The sequence below is a fragment of the Cyprinus carpio genome, unplaced genomic scaffold (assembly GCF_018340385.1).
Source record: "Cyprinus carpio isolate SPL01 unplaced genomic scaffold, ASM1834038v1 S000006478, whole genome shotgun sequence".
NCBI lineage: Eukaryota > Metazoa > Chordata > Actinopteri > Cypriniformes > Cyprinidae > Cyprinus > Cyprinus carpio.
In genome coordinates this window covers 21,446-47,984 of record NW_024879153.1, presented here as the reverse complement: position 1 = coordinate 47,984, position 26,539 = coordinate 21,446, and the positions used below count along the sequence as shown (strand labels likewise).

The 26,539-nt window shown below is 35.6% G+C and overlaps 2 protein-coding genes and 1 pseudogene across 3 annotated transcripts; all 3 read right to left on the bottom strand.

The window, feature by feature from the left end:
- Positions 1-1,204: 1,204 nt before the first annotated feature.
- On the bottom strand, positions 1,205-6,771 carry LOC122143645 (annotated as a pseudogene).
- A 1,105-nt stretch (positions 6,772-7,876) lies between these two features.
- LOC109103212 (NLR family member X1-like) lies at positions 7,877-16,562 on the bottom strand. The gene is given in 10 exon segments (XM_042754200.1): positions 7,877-8,542; positions 8,658-8,909; positions 10,165-10,251; positions 11,180-12,612; positions 13,307-13,609; positions 13,611-13,930; positions 14,076-14,185; positions 14,260-14,329; positions 14,925-15,049; positions 16,410-16,562. Coding segments are annotated over 9 exon segments (3,057 nt in total). The 5' UTR covers positions 15,031-15,049; positions 16,410-16,562; the 3' UTR covers positions 7,877-8,166.
- Positions 16,563-17,117: 555 nt separating this feature from the next.
- Positions 17,118-24,175, bottom strand: LOC109103697 (ATP-binding cassette sub-family G member 4-like). Of its 2 annotated transcripts, none has more exons than XM_042754202.1 (14): positions 23,811-24,175; positions 21,954-22,071; positions 21,562-21,709; positions 21,341-21,391; positions 21,102-21,247; positions 20,878-21,001; positions 20,681-20,795; positions 20,381-20,523; positions 19,930-20,028; positions 19,584-19,752; positions 19,333-19,433; positions 18,999-19,157; positions 18,770-18,888; positions 17,118-18,689 (listed from the first exon to the last, which is right to left on the bottom strand). In XM_042754202.1, exons 1-14 carry the CDS (start codon positions 24,085-24,087, stop codon positions 18,467-18,469), a joined length of 1,992 nt encoding a protein of 663 aa, XP_042610136.1. In that variant the 5' UTR covers positions 24,088-24,175; the 3' UTR covers positions 17,118-18,466. The 2 variants fall into 2 exon arrangements, with proteins under 2 accessions (XP_042610136.1, XP_042610137.1); XM_042754203.1 differs by having other exon boundaries at positions 17,119-18,689; positions 21,562-21,694.
- Between the last annotated feature and the right edge of the window lie 2,364 nt (positions 24,176-26,539).

Genomic DNA, 26,539 nt, shown 5'->3' with positions numbered 1-26,539 from the left:
CTTTGTCAATATGTTGCACGACCTAAGACAAACGGTAAAACAGTGTTTAAACTAGTGTAAATTATCCACATAGACAGTATTTTTGAATCTCTGTGCCAGAGCGAAGGGAAAGGCGTTTACTGGTATGTAGTTTTATATTATATTTAAATGACTAAATGTTATTTTTAAAAAAAAAAATTATAATTTTAAAGGAAGTGTTTAAATTAATAAAGTTAACTAAATGTTTTACCTGACTATATTAATTCATACAAAATCACTCTTGTTAGCATCTGGAACCTGAAAAAACAATGTCTTTAAATTACAAAAAAAAAAAATAATCCTGAAATTTCCAAAATGCACGCATGTGTTTGAGCAGGTCTCACTGTGTTAGTACTGCTGAAGATTGCGTCCTGAACTTACGGTCCATGTCTGGTGTGTCTCTCAGTGTTCTCAATATCCAGTCCCCTCCACGACTAGCAGCCTGAGAGGAGTTGCTCCCTTCTTTTTATCATCCTCACCACATCAATCAAAATACTCTTCCTACACACATTCTGTCCATCGACTTCTACACAACACAGACCGTCCCCCTCACAGAGCCCAGCTCTCTCTCCTGCACTCAAACGTCATCACCTATAGACAAGGACGACTTACATTTATCCTTTTTTTCGTAGACTCTTGGAAAAGCATTTTTTAAAGCTATAGTCAGTTATTTTTCCGTGTTGTAAAATGCTATAATTTAATGTCTCCTTAAAATGCAAAGATAAATCTTATATTCCTAATTTTAATCCATATATTTTTCTATTTAAAAAAGTAAGTAAGACACATGAGTTACCCTTAAAATGTAAACACTGTGGTGCTATCAAAATATTATTCTCTTTGTTGGAGTATACCAACCCAGCATCACTTAACCAATGGTATGGGTTTGGGAGTAGGACTGTTATTACCTGACCCAATGACCACGATGACAAGACGGGGTTTGAGGAGACGTGTGTGAAAACAGTCATTTTTTGCTATAGAGTGCTGAAATGAGTACTATTTTTTTAGGCCCAAACCCAGAAACTTTTTGTTGGCCACAGAGCTCATTTTTTTGCAATAATCCAAAAGTCAATGGAAAAATCTTGTTGGGTTTTTGTCGAGGGAACTAGTGTTATGCAAATATCTAGGTTGACCTTCAAAAAATACATCATCACTGCAGCACTCTTTTCCATTTGATGAAATTTTACATTTAAGGCTCTTTATATATAAATGCTTGCAGTACCTGACCGATATACGTCCCAGGCTTATTCTGAACACAGCCTAGTTTGAAGCCAAATCCAGCACCCTCCTTGTGAAGCACACAAAGTCGAGGATTTGGTTGGTCCCTCTTGATGTGGCAAAGGAGGTTTAAGGAATTGTTCCCTTTTTGGAATATTGTCTTCATAGAACAGCAATGGAGAAATATCCAGCTGAAGTGGTTCAAAAAAACAGACAGTCTCTCAGTGATAAATCCAACCACATACCGCAAAAACTAATGATTCCTATGTTATCTAGGTCACTGCAACAACCACCCGTTCCCTGGGGTTCATGTCTTTTCCAAACAGTAGATACATTTCATTTCAAAAAACACCTGTTTGGTGAGTACTATAAGAATTAGGAGCTTGAGTTTAGGCCCTTAGTTAGCCCTCAGGGTCAAATGTCTTCAGTCAGAGGAAAACATGTTGGATTTAGCAGCTGTTCGCAAGCTGAATGCTATCACTCCTGTTTTTTGTATGATCATGTGCATTTTCATGCATAAAGCACCTGTGTGTAATAGTCTCTGGCCAGGGATGGAGATGGTGGTTAGGGTGACCTGCATTGGCGCGCTTTTGCCGTATTTTGCTGACGATGCCCCTCATGCTCTGCATCCTCCACCTGCTCCCCATTTACCGCTAGCACAAGCTCTCCATCCTCCTATCCCCTGCAGCCTCAGCTGGGCTGCAGGGGTCGATCTCTCCGTAATACATGAGCTATAGAGTCAACATAGCACAAAGTGATTGAAATATACTGTATGCTGAAATAATGTCTTCTGACTAGGTTGTACATTTAAAGCAGGGGTTTTCAAAAAAAAGTGTTTGATTGCAACGGAGACCCCAAATATGATAATCCCTTACGAGAGGGTACCTCTTCCTAAAAATAATAGGCGGCGATAGAGTTTTTATATATAAATGTACTTTTTTAATTTAGAGTTCAAAGAAAGACCTTTTATACTATTGACAAATCTCTATTACAGTGATAAATCAAGATGCTATTACTTAATAATAAAATGATTTACTATTGACATGGGATTAGAATGAGTTGTATTTCTTGATAAATTGGTCAGATTTGTATTGAAGACCAAGTGTATTATTTAATAATTAATATAAAATAAATTATGTATCCCATTTTATTTTTTAATTGTAACATATTAGATATGTAAAAAATATTATATTATATTTTATTCTATAAATCTATATTAAACACCCAAAAAAAAAAACAACCCACCCCACACACAACCCCCTTCCCAAAAACAAAAAAAAACAACACCTTTAACCTCCCCCAATACAGTTTTCTCCTGCACTAAAGAATGGTATTATTATTAGACTATATAGTTTGTTATATATCAGTGTAGAATATTTTGAAATGGCTCTTTTATAGTTATATTCTCAGTTTTCATTTGATGATATGTTAGCATTTTTAGTCGTTTTATTTTAATATTACTATTTTTAAGTTTAATTGTTTTCGATTGCAGTTTCACTTCCGGTTTTTTATTTTCAGTAAAATTGAATGCTTCAATTTAAACTCAGTGCCACTTAATACATCTCAGTATAATTAAAGACAGTTTTCTATCGAATGTTGAAATTTATGAGATGTTCGCTGTATTTCAATCAAAAATGTTTTAATGTTTTTAATTTTAGTAAATACAAGTGATGTTTTGGTGTGACGTGACAATTCAGGCCAAGGTATGGTGACCCTACTCAGAAGAATTAGTGCTCTGCATTAAACCCATCGAAATAATGTGCACACCCACACAGCGCCAGTGGAACAAACACACACACTGTGAACAAAGCACCCGGAGCAGAGCAGTTGGGCAGCCATTTTCTGCTGCGGCGCCTGGGAGGGAGCAGTTGTAGGGTCGATGGCCTTGCTCAAGGCACCTACAGTCATGGTAGTTTGAAGGTGGAAGAAGAGAACTGTACATTGCACTCCCCCCACCCACAATTAATGCCGTCCCGGGGACTCGACTTCACAAACCCTGCGATTGGGAGTCCCGACCATTTTGTTAACCATTAGGGCACGGACTCCCCCATAAACGCGGTAAATAATCAGCGAATTTTCACCCGTGCGTCCCGATCGTAACTTCTCTGCGCCTTAAGAGAAAAAACCCTATCCTGGTGGGGTCCTTGAGTAAGGTGGTAGGTGTTTTTGGTCTGTAGGGGTCGATTATGAGTTTTGGCGGGAAAAGCAGGGACTTATGGGAAATCCCAGACGATTATAACTAATCTTCAACTCTGCTGTCAATAACCAAGACTAGTCACATGCTCTTCAAATTTCTTCACCTGTGGAACAAAGTAAATTCTAGACGCGCCCACAACAAACCAGAACTGATTAACAACGTATGTAAGGCAATGCGATACATTCAAAGTGCAACTCACCATTTTTGAAAACTGCTTGCATACCTGAGTGCTGAAGATTCCTAGCTCCAATGATCCAAATCAGCCTCCTGTCTCCATTCTGGACTCCTGCTCTCTCAAGCTGGACCATCAGTCACTGAGCTGAGACGATAACGGCCTCGCTCACCTACTCTCAACAAATGAACCAGAACTGCCACAATGACCCATGTATACAACAAAAAAACTATGACAACAAAACTACTTTTTAACATCTCTTCTAGGGGAAAAAGTTCCTCATTTAGTGTACTTGGACATCATAAAACCCCATGGATGCATAAATAAACAACCCGGCCATCCAAGAGTATGTTTACTCTCAGCCCATACTGAGTTCCTCTTTTATTAGTGTACGACATTTTGTTTCTATAGTGGAATGTGTGTGGTCTGGATTATTTATAGGTAATAAAAAAAAAAGATATAATAACTATAAATACCAACAAAATTTAAATTAAATTATGCATTTAGCAGACGGCTTTCTCCAACAAGCGACTTACAGTGCATTCAGGCTATCAATTTTTACCTATCATGTGTTCCCGGGGAATACGAACCCCAACCTTTGTGCTTGTTAACGCAAGCTCTACCACTTGAGCTACAGGAGCACTTTATTTAGTTAACAACAAATGTTAACTAAAATAAAATAAAAATTACATTTAAAAAACTAGCATTTAAAATGAAAATGGAAAATATAAAAAATGTAAACTAATTCAAAACATTAATAAAACTATAATAGTGCCTTGATGATACTTAAAAAAAAAAAACAATGGGACAGTGGGCTATACTTAATAAAAAAATAGCTGATTTGGTCACCAAACATGCGGCACTGCATCTTAACCCATATGGAAATGTATAATAAAAAATACAATATAATTTAAAGCCCTGAATATTACACTACCAGATTAGGTTCCTTGTGTAAATATTCTACTTGTGACTTTAAGTATCTGTTTGTGAGTATTTTTATGATACGTCAGATGTTTTTGTTTTTTGCTTTCAGTGTTGATTACAAAAATAATTGTTGAATACGAAACCAAATGTGGACAGTAAAGTTGTTGCTGATATAGATGATAGAATGTGGTGTTGCCAAAGACATTTTATTTGAAACATTCATGGTATACAAAATACTCTTTGTGCTTATTATGTGATGTTGGAGATAATAGATATGTGCCCTTTCTGTGAAAAGTTTTGATAAACTTCAACTTGTTATGTGAATAATAGTTAAACTGGTAATTTTAAATAAATAAAAAAGTAAAAAATGTCATCATTCTAAAGCTTCAAACATATGTTTGATGCATTAGCAAAAGGAGCAGTACCTTCAATAGGAATGATGCTGAGGCCCAAGCCACTGCCAGGCTCTTTAGTGATGTAACATAACCGTGGGCGAGAATAGCCCTCTATGGGACGGTAAGCGCTGGTGAGCGACATGAGGTCTCTTCCCTCCGAAACCGCAAACTCATAATCTTGAGCAGTCAGCACTAACAGATATAACTTCAGCCCAGACGCTTGCACTTTCAGCATCACCTGAAAACAAGGCACATGTTACACACCTACGAGACTAAATCTAATACACAGTAAGGTATACTGGTAGCTCTTCCCAATCAGATAACATTAGTTAATGCATCCACTAACAATAAGCAATACAATTTGTTCCAATATTATTAATCTTTGCTAACATCAGTTAATAAAATGCAACTTTGTTATTGTTAGTTAATGTTAGCTCAGGTCCATTAAATAATATTTACAGATCCAACTTGATTTTAATAATGTAAAATGTTGAAATTAACATTAACAAAGATTAAGAATGCTTTAGAAGTACTTTTATTCTTAGTTCATGTTAACAAAATGGAAACTTAATTGTAAAGTTTATTCAGTAAAATCTAATTTTATATACTTACTTAATCGAATTATTTACTTCTAATTGTGTTATATAATATGTGCACATTGGAGGTCTATTGTACTTTAAAGAATGTTTGATATTTTTTACACCCACGCTCTGGGATACTTTGATTCTCATTGGTCAATCGCATCACTCAGTGTTTGTGTTTGACAGAAGAAAAGTCACACGTCACATGTGTTCTACAACATAATGTTACGTATGACAGAATTTTAGGCTTGAACTATGTCTTTAATACTTTGCATCTATTGGCAATATCCATTTGTATTCCAGTGTCCGTGTGTGTTTAATTCCCAGAGTACAAAGGCCTCATGTTTGCATAAGGAAGTGCTCTTACAGTCGAGTGCTCCTTGTCATCCACAAATTACTCATTGACCTCCAAAATAACGGTCCCCCTTCCTCAGCCCACCCCACTCTGCGCTGCTCCAAGACTCCACCTGGCGCACCACATGTCCCCTGCAGCCAGCATCCTTACTCAGGTAGAAGCCGAAGCCCTGACCCTCTTCCCGCTTCAGGAAACACACAGCCGAGCGGATTGCAAATCAAGCCTCTGGAGACAATTCATTCAGTATTCATATGAAATCAGCCTTTTTTCTTTCAATCAATGATTTACTGGATGAAGTCACTGACTAGGATAAAAATGATTGAGGAAGTAACCTTTGTTCATCAGAGATTACTAAAGCGGGGTTGTCACCATAGGCCCCCCCGCACCTTCTTTTGGGTTGAACGTGAACGTCCTGTGGGAAAAACATTTGCGCTTTGCTGAAACATATTTTTTTATGTAAACAAGCCAAAAAAAAAAAAAATTGATGATTTAGTGGCTAAAAAGTAATACAGATTTTCTTATGCAGAATGGTTGGTCAGCGTGCACATGTAGGATCATCAGAGGTCAAAAGGTCACATTTAAAGGAGCATCTGAAGACTTAATTACTTTGGTAACTCTGCGGCATCCGCTGCGTTCTGTGATAGTAAAACAATTGAAATATAATATTGAAAAAGTGATGTATACCTACTAAAAAATATCCCTCAAAAAATAAATAAGTGATGCGTTAACTTTCATAGATTATGTGTAAGAGTCTTCAATACAGTTTAATATTAACCATTGTCAGTGGTGTGTGACTGGCAACCACCAACTGCTTTTTTATTTTTTTAACTGCAGAGGACAAACTGTTTTCATGAAAAACTAAAAAAGGCAGACACTGAGCCTTTCTTCTTAAATGTGTGTAAAACATGCCACATTATTTCTATTTCCAATGGATCTAAAACCACCAAACATACACGCTCCTTGGCAGAGCTTTTTTTCAGTATTTGGCCTGTGAGATGCACTGTTAGGGCTGCTTTACGTTAATTAAACATCAGGAGTTTGGCTTCACGGAAATATGATTAGAGATCACACAGGTGACCTGTACACAAAATGCTGAAAAGAACTTGAGATCAGAGTTTTAAAAGGAAAATCCTCAGTTGACGGATCCAGTGCTGTAATCTAATATAATATAGTTTTCAAACCTCAAGGAAAAAAATACATTTGTAACGAACGAGCCAATGAAGAAAATCATCTTAATTGCATAATTTTGTATAAATAAAACTCTTTGATTACTGTGAAAACATGAAAACGGCTACACAAATGCTTAGTCTGCACAACCGCTGCAATGGAAAACAATGTAGTGATATCCATACACAGTGGTAAATTACCTGTGGTGAATCTCATGATCCTGTTCCAACGGCTTCGTGAGAGAGTTGATGGATGTGCAAAGGTACACATTTAAATGACCAAAGCATTAAATAAAATGTTTTAGTCAGTATAGCTCCTCCTAATTGTTCACAAGCACACCACAATAACACACAGGAGATTATTAATATTTAATCTCAAGTTTATGAGAACACCTCAGACATCATCAGATCTGAAGGGTATTACATAACCAACTGTAATTAAGACAACTGACAACAAAACAATGCACTACAAATAAGGACTGTTCGAGAGCAACAGCCAGAAAATAGAAACCAGTATCAAATTATTAGCAAAAGTCAAAGCAATAGAGTATAACAAGACGTTACCTTTCATCAGCACTTTTAGTTTTAAGTATTTCGTTGTTATTGTAAAAAAACACCCACCAAATTTCAGTCTCAGTTTGTTAGTTCAAACATTTTTTTAACCATAGATTAAGGCAAAAGATACGTTAATAATGCAGAAGCACTAAAGCCTTGTCTTGGTTACTTTACTTATATTGCTAACCTTGTCTAGAGCACCATCTGACACTCAACATGTTTGTTTTAAAAAGTTTAAAAATTTTCAAAAAGGAGTGACACAGTGGTTTGTTTTTATGATAAACAAAGCAACCTGAATTCTTACATAGCATAGGAAATAGCTTCTAATTTGTCAAAAATTTGTCATCATGCAACAAGGAGCAGTTTTCAAGTGGTAATCTATAGTATTACGAAATAGCAGATATTGATCTTTCCCTCAAACAATCAAATAAAATTTGTCACAGTGTTTTCACAAAATGCCCTAATGCTAAAGTAGATGGATATGTTAATAGACAGACAACCCTTTTAAATCTAACTGGGAAATATTAAGGCTGACTAGACTAAAATATGGCAACAAATATCCCTCTAAGAAATCAAACACCCATCCCTTTAACTTCTACGATAGTTACATAATTTTGTACTGGTCCCTGTTCCAGTATCACTGCTCTTCTCCAGTAAGCGCAGCATTTGCCTCACAACGCTCTCCACTCGTCGGAAGTGCATCTTTTTCCAGAAACTCTGGTGCTGTTTGCGACCCCATTCCAGATCTTTCAGGAAGACCAGCAGTTGCTCGCGAACACGGTCTCTGTCCCAGGAAAGAGAATTTTTTCCAATAACGCTCAGAATGGGATGCCAGTCCTCTGAGATGTCCGAACCCTCTGTTACAGAGGCCAGAACCTTCACCCGCCGGCCCTCCTTGACCCGAGGACCTCCACGCACGTACAGCGACTGTTTGGCCACATCGGTAAGCTGGTTCAGGTACAGGCTGAGAGGAAGTAGAAGTATAAAACATCTATTAACATCAAAATGAACATGGAATCAGATAGATTTTTAAGAAAGATACATATTATTGGACTATGAAAATGTATTTTTGTACTCACTGTACTGTGTGGATGCTGGGATGTTCACGACAGGCATCGACCAGCGTGAGAGCTGCACTGTCTCCAATGTTGTTGTAGGCCACATTCAGCTCCTGTAACATATCATGCTGGCCCAGTCTCTCAGCCAGCATTTGTGCCGATCGGTCCCCTAGGCCAGTATGCATCAGACACAGCCGTTGCAGAGAGTGGTTACCAGACAGAGCTTCCAGTAGATGGCTGATGCCGGCGTCTGTCAAGTAGTTGTCACACAACCTGTGATCAGAGTAACATCGAGTTAACACAAAATGCACAGGAGACACTTTTTTTTCCAGAAGATCATCACAGTGGCCTTTGAGACAAGGGATGAAACTGAAAAAGTAGTGCATAAATCATTTCATTTTTCGGGATTAATCTGTTAAATAACGTCAACATTTAGACACAAACAGAATGACAGTGACAAGACAAGACACACACAGATAATAAAAAGACACTAAATATAAAAATAAAAAAATAGGATAGTAAAACAGGAAATAACGATATATATCTATATATATATATATATATCTGTTATTTCCTGTATATATATATATATAGTATATATAGGCTTATATATATATATATATATATATATATTTGTGTGTACAGATGCATTATGTGCAAATGCAAGGAGATGTAAAAAGAGGTATGTGTGTTAAATAAATAAATATACAAATGTTAAATAAATTTATAATAATTTTTATAAATATTATTATATTGCAAATTTAGCATTTGCTTCAATGAATGAATTGATTGTTTTTTACTATATTAAAAACCTTTCTTTTAAAGATGCATATATATATATATAATTATATATATATATATATATATATATATATATATAATATATCATATATATATATATATATATATACATATATATATATATATATACACACACACACAGTGCCACTTGAAAGTTTGTGAACCCCTTGCAGACTCTGTGAAAATGTGAGTAATTTTAACAAAATAAGAGAGATCATACAAAACGCATGTTATTTTTTATTTAATACTGTCCTGAGTAAGATATTTTACATAAAAGATGTTTTACATTATTAAAATAACCAATTCAAAAGTGTGGTGGTTTTGAACATGATGATGTCCAAATTTAATAGTTTGAAATAAGTTTAATTTGAAGGACTAAAATAAACTAGAAATAAATAAAAACTAAAACCGAAATGAAAATAAAAATTACTTAAAAATTAAATAGTATATCTACAATATTAAAATATATATATATATATATATATATATAGATATATATATATATATATATATATATATATATATATATATATAATGATAATAAAAATGACAAAAACATAAAATTACTAAAAAATTTAATACATTTAAAATAAAAACTAAAAAAAAAAAAAAAAAAAAAAAAACCTAATTCAGAACTTTATCAAAAACTAATGGTATATAAATAATACTAAAATAACACTAAGAAATATATACATTCTGGGACATGTGCTATTGGAAGCAGGCTTACTGTAATGACTTAATAGTACAGTTGGGCTCAAGCAGGAGATCTCGCAGCAGAATGCAGGACTCGGGACCCAGGCTGTTAAACTGGAGACTGTAAACACACAGTGAGCAAAAACACATGCGTACCATTAGTTTGTCGATTTCCCAGGCAGAAAATCAATAACTAACGAGATAATTGTGCTTAGAAGTATTTATTACTGACTGCATTCTGCAAGCAAAGCAACTGCAAGCAAGGCAACAGTTGAATCCATAATAAAAAGTTGCATGTTAAAGGTCCATTAAGACCACAATATCAAAGACAAAACAGTCTTCAGTTACTGTAATTTTCACTCAATAAGATGCATTACATTACAAACGTTTCTGTTGTTCATTAAATGAGATTATTAAATCAAATTAATACATTAATAAAAGTAATTATTCTAGCACTTTTACTGTGCATCTAACAAAAATAAAGCAAAAGACTAATATTGTGAAATATTATTTCAATTTAAAATAGCTGTCTATTTGAATATTTTTCAGCAACCGTTACTCCAGTCTTTAGTATCACATGATTCTTCAGAAAATCATGCTCATTTGCTGCTAGAGAAAGATTTCTTATTATTATCAGTGTTGAAAACAACTGTGCTGCTTAATATTTTTTTGGAAAATGTGATCATTTTTTTTCAGAATTCTTTAATGTATAGAAACTTTTAATCTTTTGAAACAGTCTAAATGTCTTTACTGACATTTTTGAACAATTTAATGCACCCTTGCTGAATAAAAGTATTAATTATTTTTTGAAAAAAAAATTAAAAAACTAACCAAACTTATGAATAGTTTTTTTTTTTTTAATTGTGAAAGTTCACCCATACATTCCTTGCTTTTAAAAGCAAAACCAAAACTGGAAGAAAAAAAAAACGGTTTGCAGGTCTTAGCTGGTATCCAAGACTGGTCAGGAACTATATGACTCTATATGGAACTATATGACTCAAGCATGCAAAACACTGACTAGTTTTCTCTATAGTAAGAGCACGTCTCACTTGAGGTTGCTAGTGTGATGGAAGGCTGGCCAAAGCATCTGCAGTAACTCTGGAGTGATGTGGCAGGAGGAGAGGTTGAGCTTATTCAGGTGGAACCTTGAGCTTGTGCAACTCAGAACCGTGCTCAGCACCGAGGAATTTTTTGGCGTCATGCGCACATTCGACAAGTTGATGGTCTTGATGGACTGTAGGACTTCAGCTGTGAGTCGAGGGTTCTGGAACTCATAGAGCAGGACCAGAAGGTCCATGAGCTCCTCAGGAGGCTGCTTCTTCTGGCTCTCCTTGATCAGGTGTTTCCTCAGCACATGGGTGATCTGAGAAACTGTGTGACTCTTGATGCTGCATCCAAGCTGGTCTAACAGCCTCCGGTTTCCGTAATGAAGAAGTCCACCCATGAAGATAGGGTAGAGTTCAAACGCTCTTGTGTAGGTTTCCTCCTGTGGCTGTGGACCATGCACTCCCAGCAGACTTTGTTCCACCTGGTCCAAAACATCTTCATTGAAGCTGTCCTCCGAACGAAACATTTCTGCCGTCATGGTGTCTGCAATACGCCCTTTGCTGAGGCTGCTGACTCGCTCAAAGAGTTTCGGGAACAACTTAAGCAAATTGAAAACGGCAAAAGAAGATTCGGAAAGGTATGTGGATGATTTAGAGAGGATGCTCAGGAGGCTTGTGATGTCCTCACTGGCTTGTCCCAAAGCCTCCGAAACCTCCTTAGTCAACTTCTCCAGGATGCTTTTGTTCTCGCCAAGAACAACATAAAGAGCGGCTAGATATTCCTGCATGGCGGGAACAGCAAACACGTAGCGCCTACCACCAGATTCGGGATCTGTACCATGATCATTGCGAGGAACCAGAAAAAAGTCAAGCACATCTGTGCGAAACACAGCTAGTTGCTGGAGCTCTTCATCCGTTTTAGTCTTTCCGCCAACCCACTGCTCCAGTTCTTCAGCGGAGAACGACGTCCGCTTGTTGGTGATGCCATCAAAAGCTAGTTTACCAACAGTACGGACCACATAGAGCATTAATGAGTTCTGTTGCTCTTGTGATGAGACGTTTCCATCCACAGTTATCACTTCTCCTCCAAAGTTGAGCTTCATGAAGCTGGTGTAGATGCCAGTGAGGGTTCGAATTGGTGACTTTGTATCAGTAAAATGCAATAAATGAAGAGTGGCACATGTGAGCCAGCAGTAAGTTGGTAAGAAGCAGGCGGTTGCTAACTGACTCTCCCGCTGTAGATTTAGGTAAAGCATCTCTATGAGCGTGTCGGCCGCCATTCCCGGCTTGCCTTCATTCTGTTGCAAGAGCCTGCTGGTGAAGTAGGCTCTCTGGCGATGAGGATCATTGAAGCCACAGATTTGTACATAACGATTTATGTATTTTTTAGGAACTCTGTCCACAGCAGATAGTCTCGTTGTAACCAAAATGCTGGCCTGTAAGAAAAGCAACAGGTCTTAGCAGCTATTAATTACAATAAACTTTCATCTAAAGGTGAGGGTCAATGAAAAGTAATTCTCAGAAATATATTCTTTGAATACATGTTGGTTTCATATATTGGTTTTGAAAGCTTTTTATACCATTTGTAAGTTTAGTTGACTCTAAAATGTAATGTAGTGTAACCAAGTATAAAGCAATTAATATATTATTATTAATATAATATAATATTTTTAAGATAAAAAAGTAATAATATAATTAATGAATTCATAAATATGAAAAACCCGCTTTGTCAAAAAAGTCTCAAATTATTCTGACACACAGGCTCTTTATGATATAATTTTATTTTCATGTTTTTTTATTTTGCATGTTGGTAGCACCACATGACTTTGAACTGTCGCACAAATTTTTTTTTCAAATTTTCATTAAAAATATCAAAATGTTAAAGTTAAATTCACAAATGTGAATAAAAATGTGCATCACGGATCAGGTGTACTGAAGTTACTGTATTTGTGAAGTGCATTTAAATGTATTTTTAATAAATGAATAGATCTGAACATAAATGAGTGTCATGTCATTAATCAAGGTACTGCAATTTACGTCACAAAACCACCACCAATTTAATCTGGAGCATGACATCATTCGATATGCCAGGCCACAGAGTAAAAAGCTTCAAAGATCTGAGCCTCATACCTCGGGTAGCATGTATTTCCTAAGCAGATTAACAACAACAGCTCCTGATGGGAGAGCCTCATTGGGATCGCTGCATAACTCTGTGGAACCGATGCGAAAATCCAGCTTCATCTTCTCCATTCCATTGAAGATGAAGAGGACATCCTTAGCCTTGTCATTATCTCCACTAAGATAAGGTGTCTTGCGAAGGTGCATGTATTTCCTGCCCACAAGGTCTCGAAGGGACGTTGGCTTGGATAAATGGGAAAGATCCTCACAGGAGAAGGGCAACACAAGTTTGAAATGGTTTGAAATGGGATAAAGCAGATCAAGCACACCAATCCAGCATGAGTTTAGTGATTTTAGTTGTTTTGACAGCCCCATAAACCAAATCATTTAGTCCTCGTGCCTTGTTTCCATTATTGTTAGCATCAAAGAGCTGCTCAGGCGTGAGAGAGGGACGTGTAGATATGCCTGTCTTTTCCTTGAAGGGATTAAGACCTCTGTCCTCATCTGGATGTTGCTCTACGATAAGTGGCTCCACATGCATAGTTTCGGGAGAAAAGTAGCCACCGAATTGCCTCTCCTCTCGAGGAAGGTGACTGAACCATAATGTCAGCTTCTGTTTGTGGATCTCAATGGGATCTGTCGATTGATTATAATACAAACATGAAAGACACTGCTATTTTACAAGCTGAATTTTTATGGATTAAGAGGGAACTTAATCTTCTAAATTACTAACATGGAGTAATTTGCCATCGAAATGTAAATAATTAAAACATAAACTCACCTGCGACGGGTTCACAGGTACAAAAGAACCTGTGGTTGAATCCAGAGATGGAATAGCACATAGATGTTCTCAGTTCTCTCCATGCATGTCTATAAGAGCTTGTTGTCTTGCTGATGAGACAAAACACAAGTAATATCAAAACATATTCACTGAAAACACATGAAACTGAAAACATTATACTTACGTTGGAAATGAGAAGTGATGGCGATTTACGCTACCACAGATGCCAACTGATCGGAGGTTTAAGTTAAAGGCTGAAATAAACAATTGTTATTTCTTTAATTATCGAAAACCAAAAAACGAATTTTCAGAAATATTTTTAAAAGAAATTATTCAGCAAAGACTAAAAAAAAAATAATCAAAGAATCGCAGCTTCCATATCAATATAAAGCTGCCTAACTGTTTTCAACATTGCTAATAATAAGAAACATTTCTTAGGCACCAAATCAGCACATTAGAATGATTTCTGAAGGATCATGTGACACTGAAGACCAATGACTGCTGAAAATTTAGCATTGCCATCACAGAAATAAATTACTTTTTAAAATATATTACAATAGGTTGTATTTTAAATTGTAATAATATTTTACAATATTACTGTTTGAACTCTATTTTTGATATAATAAATGTAGCCTTGGTGAGCATAAGAGACTTATGAAAAATAAACCTGATTATTCCAAACTTTTGTACACAGTAGTGTAAAAATATATTTTTTAATACATATATTATTTTTTTAATACATATATTATTTTTAAATGCATATATATTCTTTTTTAAATAAATAAATAAAATAAACCTAACATTTGAATAAAGGATATTTTCTATATTTTAAGGATATCAAACACCTACTTTTCTGAAAAGCCCTGATGTGAAGTTTGCAGCAGAGATCTCTTGGTGACCCTTGGCATCTCCATCTTAACACTTCTGTTCCCGATGGCCTCCCAAATCGCCACATTTCGACTTTAAAATAACCCCTGAAGGATCATATGTTTTGTCACAGAGACTTAAAAGGTTAAACAGGACTGGAACTTGTGTAGTACAGGTAAACAAATGCTACAATCAACACAGTAACGTAAATGTACCTGACAAAATCAAGCCAAACCTTGTAAGGTCCCTCCTTTGGCTTTGTGTTTCAGTGACACATGACACTTGGACTGCACAGTTACATGATACACATGTTCATTTAACAACACACCCAAAGTGTTAATTTTGGTAATGTCCATTATCTAAAGAAATTCCATGATGCATCACTAAGTGTGACCAATGTGCTCCTTATTCAAATCCAGGCAGAAGAATACATATATTTAAAAAAGGAATTCTTCACATATGCAAGATTGGCTGAAATTCATCAGTCAAGTTAACATTGATGATTGATCAAGAAGTGATTGGTCTTCGCCTGTGTTTAATACACAACAGAACATGTTTTCCCTCTGGCGAATGTGACGAGGACTATGAGCAAGACACTATGAAGGCGTGACCTGTCACCACACCTGTACCTAAACAAACACTGGAAACTCATTTTCATGAAGTAATTTACAACATAATTCATCCAGCGACCAGTTTAGACCAGTGGCTGTCAACTTCTGTTGTAATAAAAAATAAATAAACTCAAAAATATCACATCAGTTGAATGTTGTAAATCAGTGTTTTTAAAGCATTTTAATTAAGATTACGTTAATATAACTACATTTAAATAATGTTAAGATTTATTGGGGCCACTTTTTAAAGTCACAAGCATAAAGTAAGCTGATACCATAAAGTGCTGTTAACACAACTGTAGCCCTTTAAACCTATTTACTACTGTAGATTTTCTCTTTTAAAATAAAACAACTACTGTATATTCAGGTATTTTGCTTTTCTGCGTACTGTGTTCAATCACCACATCAACTATTTGGTAACACAGCTGTCACTCTCTAAAAATAGCACAGTAAATTCAAAACTCATTACAAGCATGTCATTTGTTTTTGTTTTGTTTTTCATCTGACTTGTATAATGTTAGCTCTGCCTCGCAATTTCCTTGTCTACAAAAAAAAAAAAATCCATATCCAAATGCAATTTTAAAACATATACAGTTCGAACAGTTTGTCTATAAATGTGTGAACGTGCCTGACATGCATACTCAAGCGTAAATGAAAGATTCCATATAGTTCTGTTTTGGAATTCGACGCAAACTCAGCTCTTATTTGGTTTCAGAAGGGTCATGACGTGCGTTTCATTTCAATATTTATAATCAACCGTTAGGTCACTGAATCAGAGCAACATAGCGCCTCCTCTTATTCACATGAGACACCAGACGTAACGATTAAGATGCTGGTAATAGCTGTAGATCTTTACCTAATCTAGAGGCTCTATATAAGGTGAATTCTTCATTGAATTTCCCAGGACTCTACCAGCGTTCTGACTCTCGGATCACAGCCGAGGAAAGCGTCCACTCTGCGGCAGGATGATGAGAGCGTACCGCTCCGTCTTCCTGCTATCAGTCTTAGTACCGCCCACATACACAAATTTCAACTTTCAACTTTGCTCTTTTTTTCTGTCCATTTCTTAAGAATTTTTATATTATATTGATTTTTCTGTTTTTTTTGTTATTTTTTTTATCAGTCTGGGGGGCGGGCAAAAAAAAAAAAAAAAAAAAAGCGTATCTATAAATCCATAAGTAGTTTATTATTTGAAATTGTATTTTTTGTATGTTTTGTACATACTGTTTTTTTTACTGTTTGTTTTGTAGGTACTGTAATCTTTCTTGTTTATTATTGCAATAAAAAATAAATAAACTTTGCTTTAAATCTACAAAAGACAAGCTTTCTTCTGTGCTTGCTTGGGTTTTAAGTCTGAAACTGCCTCCAGTTAATGGTGTATTCAGACAGCAAAATCATTCTGCATTTCACAATTTTATAGGCCCACCATTAATTTATTTTACACAAGTTTAATTAATGCCTGAGACAAGCTTTTTTACTTTGGACTGCTCTGATCAAAATGACACACCTACAGTTTTCAGTATCGAGTCCAACGAGTTCTATATATGGATCTGTGTAGGGGTTCCTCAAGGATGATGAATGCTTCAACAATTTCAACTTCTTTGCAACTCCAAAGGATTCTGAGTTATTCAAAATAGTTCTTAGAAAGGTTCTTTGATAAAGCATACAGGTGGGGCTGCTTTAGTTTCTTTTGCACATGCTATTCTTTAGTTTTAGTTCAGTGAGTCAGAATTAGTCAATGTGAAAAAAGAAGAAAAAACACCTTTTGTCTAAAAGGCACCGCCTGATGGCTTCATTGTTATTTATTGTAAGGGGGAAAATAAATTATAAAGCATTTTTTATTGTTCTATGTCCTCATATGAATCATTACGAATACTACTGTTCCTGTGGCTCAGTGGTAGAGTATTGCGTTAGCAGCACAAAAGGTTGTGGGTTCAATTCCCAAGGAACACACATACTGATAAAAAAAAATGTATAGCCTGAATGCACTGTAAGTCACTTTGGATAAAAGTGTCTGCTAAATGCATAAATGTAATGTAAATGTACTACACTCAAGAAGATTGTTTTGCAGCACTTTTGATGGATTTCATAATTTTATTTCTAGACACACTAGGTACGTTTGGCAGTAAGACATGTTTAAACAATACACTGCTGATATACATATATGAAAGTTTGTTGGTCTAAAAAATTATCACTTTGTTTTAATACATGCATTTTAGCACCAGGTAGTTACATAAAATCTCTAGGCAAAATTTCTAAATAATCAAAAAAGAAAGAAAACTAAAAAATTCTACTATACAAAAAGACAGTGGATACAGTGGTTTTAAAGAAACACAGGCACTGTGTGAACCTTCACAGACTTCTGGTTTGAATTAAAACCCTTTTCGGACTTGTGCAATGATATGTAAACATCCTCATCTCAGGCTAAATATGTTCACGATGAGCTTTCTGAAACTGGAAATGCAAAAACCTGTATTCTCATAAAAAGAAAATACATCAGTGTTAGTGTAAGCTTAAAGCTATGGTTAAACGAGTTTGAGAACTGCCATAATGAATAAAGAAACATCAGTAAATTATCATTTGCATATTTAAATTTGGTATCATATCTTGAATTCTGATATACAGTAGAGTCTATAATACCAATTTTTTCCAACACCTGGTACTGCATCAATGTAACACTGAACAACATGAAAGTATTTGCTCAAATTTTTAAAGCCATTTTTATAGACAATGACTTTTGGTTAACTTAATCTAAATGAAAAACAAAAACCAGCACAAAAATTATCATCAAATAAATCTGGTCTTCCTGAGCAGACAATGACATCTTTGGAAAATATAGAGCATAAGTTATAGTGTAGCCTGAAAACAGGCCACAGGAGCTGTAAACCATTCAAGGCCATGACTTGAATATTATCAGTCTGACTTTATTTTGTACCGAAGAACCAAGTAGGTGGCGAGTCGCAGGATGAGGAAGAAAATCCCCAGTATGATGAAGTCCATGTAAAGCTTGGCATCTTCTACATCCAACAACTGCAGCACTTCTTCAGGTCTTTGGAACTTGCAAACCCTCCCTGGACATTCAAGCTCAGTTCTATTCATCCCATAAATGGACAAAATCACTCCCTCAAACCCATACCTGTCAGAAACACAATCAAACAAACATAAAACTATGAAATTTGCCTAGTAAATGTATATATTAAGATATAAATAGCATACCGGACATAGGACACGTAAGAACTCCATTGCAGGTATTCTGGAATGGTGTCAAAGTTCACGAAGAACCCCGAGAGTAGTAGGACTGGAATGGCTGTAACCGGACCAACAAAAGTGGCCACCTGTGAAGAAAGTTTTCAAGGCTGTCCTGACTAGATTTTAAATTATTGTTGTAAATGTTTTAGTCGCAGTCTGGAGCCCTTCTAAGCGAGATAATAGCTGTAACATGTACCTGAAGGGATGTGGAGGCAGCACCAACTAGAAGTCCAAGAGACTGTGCTACTAAAGCTGTACAGATGGACAAAGCCAAAAACAGCAAGTAGCGGCTTGCCTCTGGAGGCTGTTCAGTCATCCAGTACACAATACTGCAGTACATGATGGGACAAAGGACCTGAGGAAGAGTGGACAAACCCATGACAATATCAAATATAGGAATTATAGATGTCCTGGGTTTTCTTTGTCTTAGATCCACTATATTAAACTTTCAACACTTTTCAAATATGCTCCTCTCATCTCATATCATGCATAAAATAGAGTCAGTAAGGCTTAGGCAGGCAGGAACCCACCTGGAATGGAATGTCAGCCATTGTCTTAGCCAGATAGTAAGCCTTCAAGCTGTACCAGTAGTTTAGATGTTCCCTCAGAAACACAGCCATCTCTAAGGGAACTGAAGCAGGACAGAATATCTATGAATCTAAAAAACACTTTCACTTCCTCTGAATGAATGTAGGACATGACTTTAGACCCTAATCTGTGTTACATATGTTGATGGTAAAACTGTGACATGGCATTCTTACATGCCTCTTCACTAACTTACAGGTAAGAACTGTAGGCATCAGCGCTCCAAACATGAGAAAGAGCATTGAGAAGAAGAGGAAACCAGTGTTATTGAAGACTTTGCTGGCATCATTGCCAATGTTGAGGTACAGCAGGCCTATCAGCACTCCAATGGAGATGTGTGACATTAGCCGCAGATGTGTCAAAACCTAGTGCAAAAAACAAGAATATACATATATTAGATCAATCAAAAGTCAGCAAAAAATAAATTTTGTCAGTTTCAGTGTTGGTATAGTTACTCTGATTTGTCTTCGTAAAGCAAAACTGAAATTAGGAAACTTTAGGACTGAGATACCAGATATCAACTAAATGAAAAAACAGTGTACCTGGTCTCTGCATATTGTAATAAATGTTCTCTTGAAGAGAATGCAGAACTGAGTCAGAGAGCTTGTTGCAAAAGTATGGCTCTCAACATGCCCTGAATCCTGTAAAAGCAAGTGTAGGAAAGCAAAATGAGTCATTAGAAAAATCTAATAAATATAAAAGATTATGTTAAAGCATGAACCATCTGCCCCAGACAGCCATCACTATTTAAAGCAGGTGTCAGTGACACTGCATGTACTCTTGTGCCAAGTACAGGAAAAAAAGTTATCTTTTATATAATCATGTCTTTGGCAGTCAACTGTTATCAAAAGATTAAGAAGACAGTTACATCAGTTTTTTTATTTTGAGCTGAAAAAGACTTTTAAACACTGTGGATCTGTTGGTCTAGCAAACATCCTGACCACAATTCATGCAAGTAAGCATTTCAGATGTTTTCCACAGCATCACTCTCACTTTGACACATTTTGTAGTGCATGGGGTTACAGTGGTTTTGTTGATACAGTTGCACTTTTGCTCCAAAGCACACATGCCACCCTGAACAGCCTCAAACAACACTGGGTTCAAGTCCCCGTACTCTCCTGATGCTACTTCAATGACTAAACACAAAACAGAGGAGAAATGTATGATGCATGATATATTGGTGCCAAATAGATTATTGGTTATTTATTTATTTATTTATTTTTTTGTAATGTATATATGCCCCAATATATGAATATGTAAGTATAAGTATTTACTGTATAAAACACAACTTACTGAAATCTGCAGGATTGTGGTATGTGGGACAGTGAAGACCCAGTCCTTTCAAATAAGGGATGAGGTATGGGACACTTCCCTTGTATATGCACTGGCCTTGGCTTAAAATATACAGCTGTGAAGGAGACCCAGAAGGAATCAAATGATGACTGAAATGATCTGAAGATTTCCAAAAAGATTTGCACATGTCTTTGTACCTTATTAAACATCTCGAATAGTTTGGCACTGGGCTGGTGAATAGTGCAAATGATAGTTCGCCCTCCTTGTGCCAGAGACTTCATCAATGACACTACCTGGAAACAGGATGCACTATCCAAACCACTGAAATCAAAAAGCAACAAAAAATATACAGTATATTTTAATGCTACAAGCATCTAAATAATGCTGTTTTATTTGTATCTAAAAATGATAACAATATTACCTGGTGGGCTCATCAAAAAACATGACTGGGGGGTTGTTTACTAGTTCAAGGGCAATAGCCAACCTCTTACACTGCCCCCCAGAGAGAGACACAGTACGAGTGTGGACACACTCATGCAGTCCCAGGGCTGTCAGAATTTCTTTTATCTGCAAGCCAATATAAACACACAGAAAGGAGGTGAAATTTCAGAGGGAAACATATTTGAGGCAAGTCTGAATAAGGTGATGAGCTTTACCTACCAGCTCTTTTTTCACCTCTGTGTCTTCATTGAGCTTCAGGTTAGCTGATACCTAGAAAACAGTGCAGAAATCATTGAGTTCAGTGTGTTGCTTATTAGAAATGACATATTTTCTGCAAGTGACAAAGCATTCAGAAGTTATTGTTATATGAGCATTAGCACTAAACCAGCAGTAGGGGGCACTACACTACTTTTGCTACACCATTCAAACTGCAGACTCACCATCATTGCTTCTTGAACAGTCAAGTGGGGCAGCAATTTATCCTCTTGCATAATGTAACAGGACATTTTACGAAAGGTTCGGAGGTCTCGGAGCTTTCCATTTACCAGGATCTCTCCAGTCATTCCTGTTTCCCTGTAACACACAAGACTACCAGCAATGGATATGTATGAAAACTTTCAGGATAGGATTTAATTAATTTTATTTTATTTTATTTTATTTTATTTTATTTAGAAATAAATGTATTTATTAGGAATTTTTTTTACAATTAAATTAAAAACCATTTACCAATAATATAAACAAAAGTTTACCAATGATACAAACAGTTGGAAAGAAAAGTATAGCATGCTTTCTCACTATTTTTGTTCAGATCACTTTTGCACTGTACCCTCACCTGTATCCCGCCAGGATGTTCATCAAAGTGGACTTTCCAGCCCCAGAGGGGCCCATAATGCCAATGAACTCCCGACTGCAAAACTTCCCTGATAGACACTTGAGTAAGGCCTTATAACCTGCAAAGAAAAAAATATATGCTTGGCATCATACGGTTCTCCCTTGGAACAAACGGTCAACTTGCAGTTAATCCCTTCAAATAAGAAGTATGATTTAATCCGTGAACCTCATGACTGTACTACTTATTTTCTCCAAAGCTAAGAAATGTGAGAAAGCGAGAGATAAAGGCGATGAAAGAAATAGGTTCCAATACCTTTAAGTACAGTAGCTAATTAAACCATTCTGGACAAGTCTGCTCATTGACCTTTCTATGAGTCCACCAAGATGGCTTTCACCAACCACATAAGAACGAAAGATCTCATTGATATAGTAATTCTAAAAAATAAAAAAATAAAAAAAACACCTAGGATTCATTGTCAAAGCCTGACTTACAGCATTTTAAAGCAAGTTGCCTTAATTATCAGCCTATCAGACCAAAAACTGTTCTTGCAGTCAAATCACAGGAAAGCCCTCTCCTTTACCCTGACTTTATTCCCATACATGTCCACTGAATGTTTAGAAGTTGTTTAATGACTGCCCTTTTATCATCATTGGTGGCGCTTTTCCTTTAGGCCACAATGGAAACATAAGGACAGTGGAAAGATAGGGAGTGCAAATTAAATTGATCACTTTTACGTTGGCATTTATCATATTTACAAATATATTCAATTCTGTATCTGTTTATTTATAAGAGTAGTCAGCATAAATTCCAAAGGCACAAGCATTAGTATGATGTCAGCAGCCAATTTCTAATTTAAAAATTTTGTTCTCCCCAGTCATGTCAGTTGTGATCTCATCTAATTTCAACTGCTTGTAGCACTGGAAAAATGAAAGTCCTGTTGGCCAATGAAGGCTGTAGAATAGTAGAAACTTCAACACTAGTATGTTTTAACCAATAAATCAAGGAACCAAAAAGAACCATCTGCTTCTTTATGCCAGATTTTATTAGACAGTGCATGACCAGAAAGTGCATGATTCAGCTTCATCAGATAAAGACAAAAGTGATCAGTAAAAGATACCAGCATTCATGAAGTTACCTGCAAATCAACAGATCTAAATGTCTGATAGAAAAGCAAAAAGGCATCCATTAGTCTTGGTTCTCATTCTAATGTGATTTTAATCTGCTCTGAATGCTAAGCTGCTAAAATAAAATTGCTTACTCTATTTCTCTTTGTACATGAACAAAAGTTGCTACTCTAAGCATGCATCTAGCCAAGACATGCGTTAATTTCCTATTTGATTTATACATTCAAGAGATAAACTATTATTACACACAGTAACCATTATTTAGGCTTTATTTTATTTCTAAGATTGGATTTCTTTGCTATTCTGATCTAAATTTCGGAGTTGTGCTGTGTTAATTTGTATTTTTTATTTATCTATTCTGTATAATTAAAACATTTGTAAAAATATATATATATATATATAGATGTGTGTGTGTGTGTATTTTTGTAAATAAATTTAATTATAATAAATTTTAATAAATACATTGTCTTTTGAAAAGTACAGAAAAGTAGCACATACTGTATCCTTTCTTGTTTTATTTTATTTTATTTATTTTATTTTTTTTTGCCACTTCTGATGATGGTGTCTTATGATTATGATAATGTCTTATAATGACAAGACCCCTCCTTAATGTCTGTTTCAAATTAATGAGGTCAAAACTACAAGTCATGCACTATTTAGGACCTCTGTCAAAGAGTATGACCAATTATTTATGGTCACCTTAATCAAAATGTGTAAAATATGAGCTCCTGACCTTGTTTCTTCCACCACGGTCCTTCTCTGATGGTGCAGGACAGGTCTCTGAACTCCAGGTCCACAGTAGTGCGTCTGGGCAGGTGAGAGAAGCGCTGCGCCTCTGTGATGTGGTTCTCCACCTTCTTCAGATGGGTTAGCAATGGAGCTTCCTGGAGCTGTGTTACTCCATTACACAGGCTGTCCTCCATAGTAATGCTAACTGACCCAAGATCAGATGTCTTCACTGCCATTCCAAAGGTCTTAAGAGAGCAAAAATCCTTCAGTGCTGTGATCATACACTACTGGTCAAAAGTCTTGAATAATTACTTTTTCTTTTTTCTTTTTTTTTTTGAAAGATGTCTCTTATTCTCACCAACTCTGCATTTATTTGATCGGATGTATATATTTTTAATGTTTTTTTTGATATATTTTTTTTATTTTTTTTATGTTTTTTTTTTTTTTATATTTGTAAATAATTTATTCCTGTGATGGCAAAGCTGAATTTTCAGCATCATTACTCCAGTCTTCAGTGTCACATTATCCAATCATTCTAATATGATGATTTGTTGCTCAATTTTCATAAATTATTATTGGTCCTCAATTAATAATAATGCTTCTTATTATTATCAATGTTTAAAAAAATGTTTTTCCTGCTTGATAGTTTTGTGGAAACTGTGATATATATTTTTTGTCAGAATTCTTTAATAAATAGAACGTTCAAAATAACAACATTTATTTGAAATATGAACATTTTATGATATTATCAATGCCTAAACTGGCACTTTTGGTCAATTTTATTCTGAATAGGTTTCTTATTTCTTCTTTTTTAATAAATAATAAGAAGAAAGGAATAAATAATAATATGTTTCTTGAGCACAAAATCTGCATATTAGAATAATTTCTGAAGGATCATGTGACACTGAAGACACGAGTAATTATGCTGAAAATTTCAGCTTTGCATCACAGGAAGAAATTACATAGCAAATATATTCAAACAGTAAACAGCTACTTGATATTGTTTTTACTAGATTTTTAATTGAATAAATGCAGCCTTGTTGAGCTTAATTATTCCATACGTTGACTGGTAGAAAAAAAATCCTATTAGATAATTAAATGAGATCAGAACACTTTACTTCTCCACTGGTTGTATAGAACATCTATATACAATGTTCTGTATAAAAATGTTTCAAAATAAAAGTACAGAACACCCTGATCCATGTGATAAACTACATTGTTACATTATTACATCTAATACCACTGTGTCTTACAGTAAAGAAATGCCATGAGTCATCATATGGTACATCACTATATGTTCAAAATGAGAAATATCCAATGGGAGCGTCTTCCTATACTTTCCCCTTGAAACGCAAACCTCTTTACACTGTCTGCTCATTCAGGAGAGGCCCCTACTCTGTCAAACTGATCTGGTTTAGAATTTGGAGCTCTTCTAAAAGGCTGGGATTTGGTTTCCTCGGAGAGACCGCATTGTGCTGACACATTGAATTGGCTGGCTAGATGTAAGTCCCTGGAGTTTGGAGTCAAAAGGAAAAACGAAATCAGAGAATGTGAATAGCCAGGTCAGAGAGAGACAGCACTGGCTCAGTCCCACAGAGAACACTAGCTAGGAGGGGATCGCTGTAGTGTTCACATGAGAATTAGTAGATTGTGCTGTGTGGAGAATGTAAATCTTATTGGAATGTATTGTAACCAGTGAAACATAATCAGAATTCTCGCACACTATGGGTAGAACAAATTATCACCACTCCTGTGATTTTTGCTCACCGTTTAGTGAAATGCTGTGCATGTTAATATACAAGTGTTAAATAACACACATCCATAAACATGTTACATGCAGTTTGTATCAGAAAACCCTTTAAATGGTATATTTGAGAAAGGAAGTGGGAGGGCTTCATTTCTGAAAAAAAAAAAAACTGAATTCTAAAAGATATGAAATTGTATTAAAGAAAAGAAGCTCTAAAGTATTAAAAAACAGTATTGTAGGCCTATTATTTTGTGCCTGCCCTTTTTAGGGTTAATAAAATTATTGTACACACACACAGAGAAAAAAAGGAAAAGTTTAACAGGCCAGAGAACCAAGAGATTTGGCTTTGTGGGCTTTATACTGTGTATGTAGGCTAATCTACAAGAATTAGTAGTTTTATCTCTCTTAATACCATGCACATATATTACAGACCACATAAATATTAAAAAATCTAAATGTATGATATGATATATATTACATTATTACTTGTATTAAATAATTATTAAAGTAGTAATATGGCATAGCATAAAATGGTAATATGATTAAAATATAATAGGATAAAAGAATAATAACATAAATATATAAAATACATTATCAGACGCAATGCTATTGTTGTAAGTCATTCACAGATGATAAAACATGAATTTTAAACTTATGTTAATGCTGAAACCAAATTCTTGGACTCACTTACCCAGACTCACACTCGAGAGGAAATATTAAGTGTCGAATAATAGGTGTTGAAATGTAAGTCACTTTTCTCTTTACAATAAGTGACAGAACCAGGTCCTGTGCCACTGGCAATCCCGTACAGAAATGAATGAAAAAGCGAGTCCTGAAGAAGAGATTCTTGGCGAAGTGTTACGCAAAGCCTGGGATGGACAGAAGAGCAGCCGGACCATCATGATGCTCCAACGTCACGTGCACTCTCTCCCATGGAAACCGAAACAAAAAAAATATTTTATGTATCTACTTTCGATATTTATTGT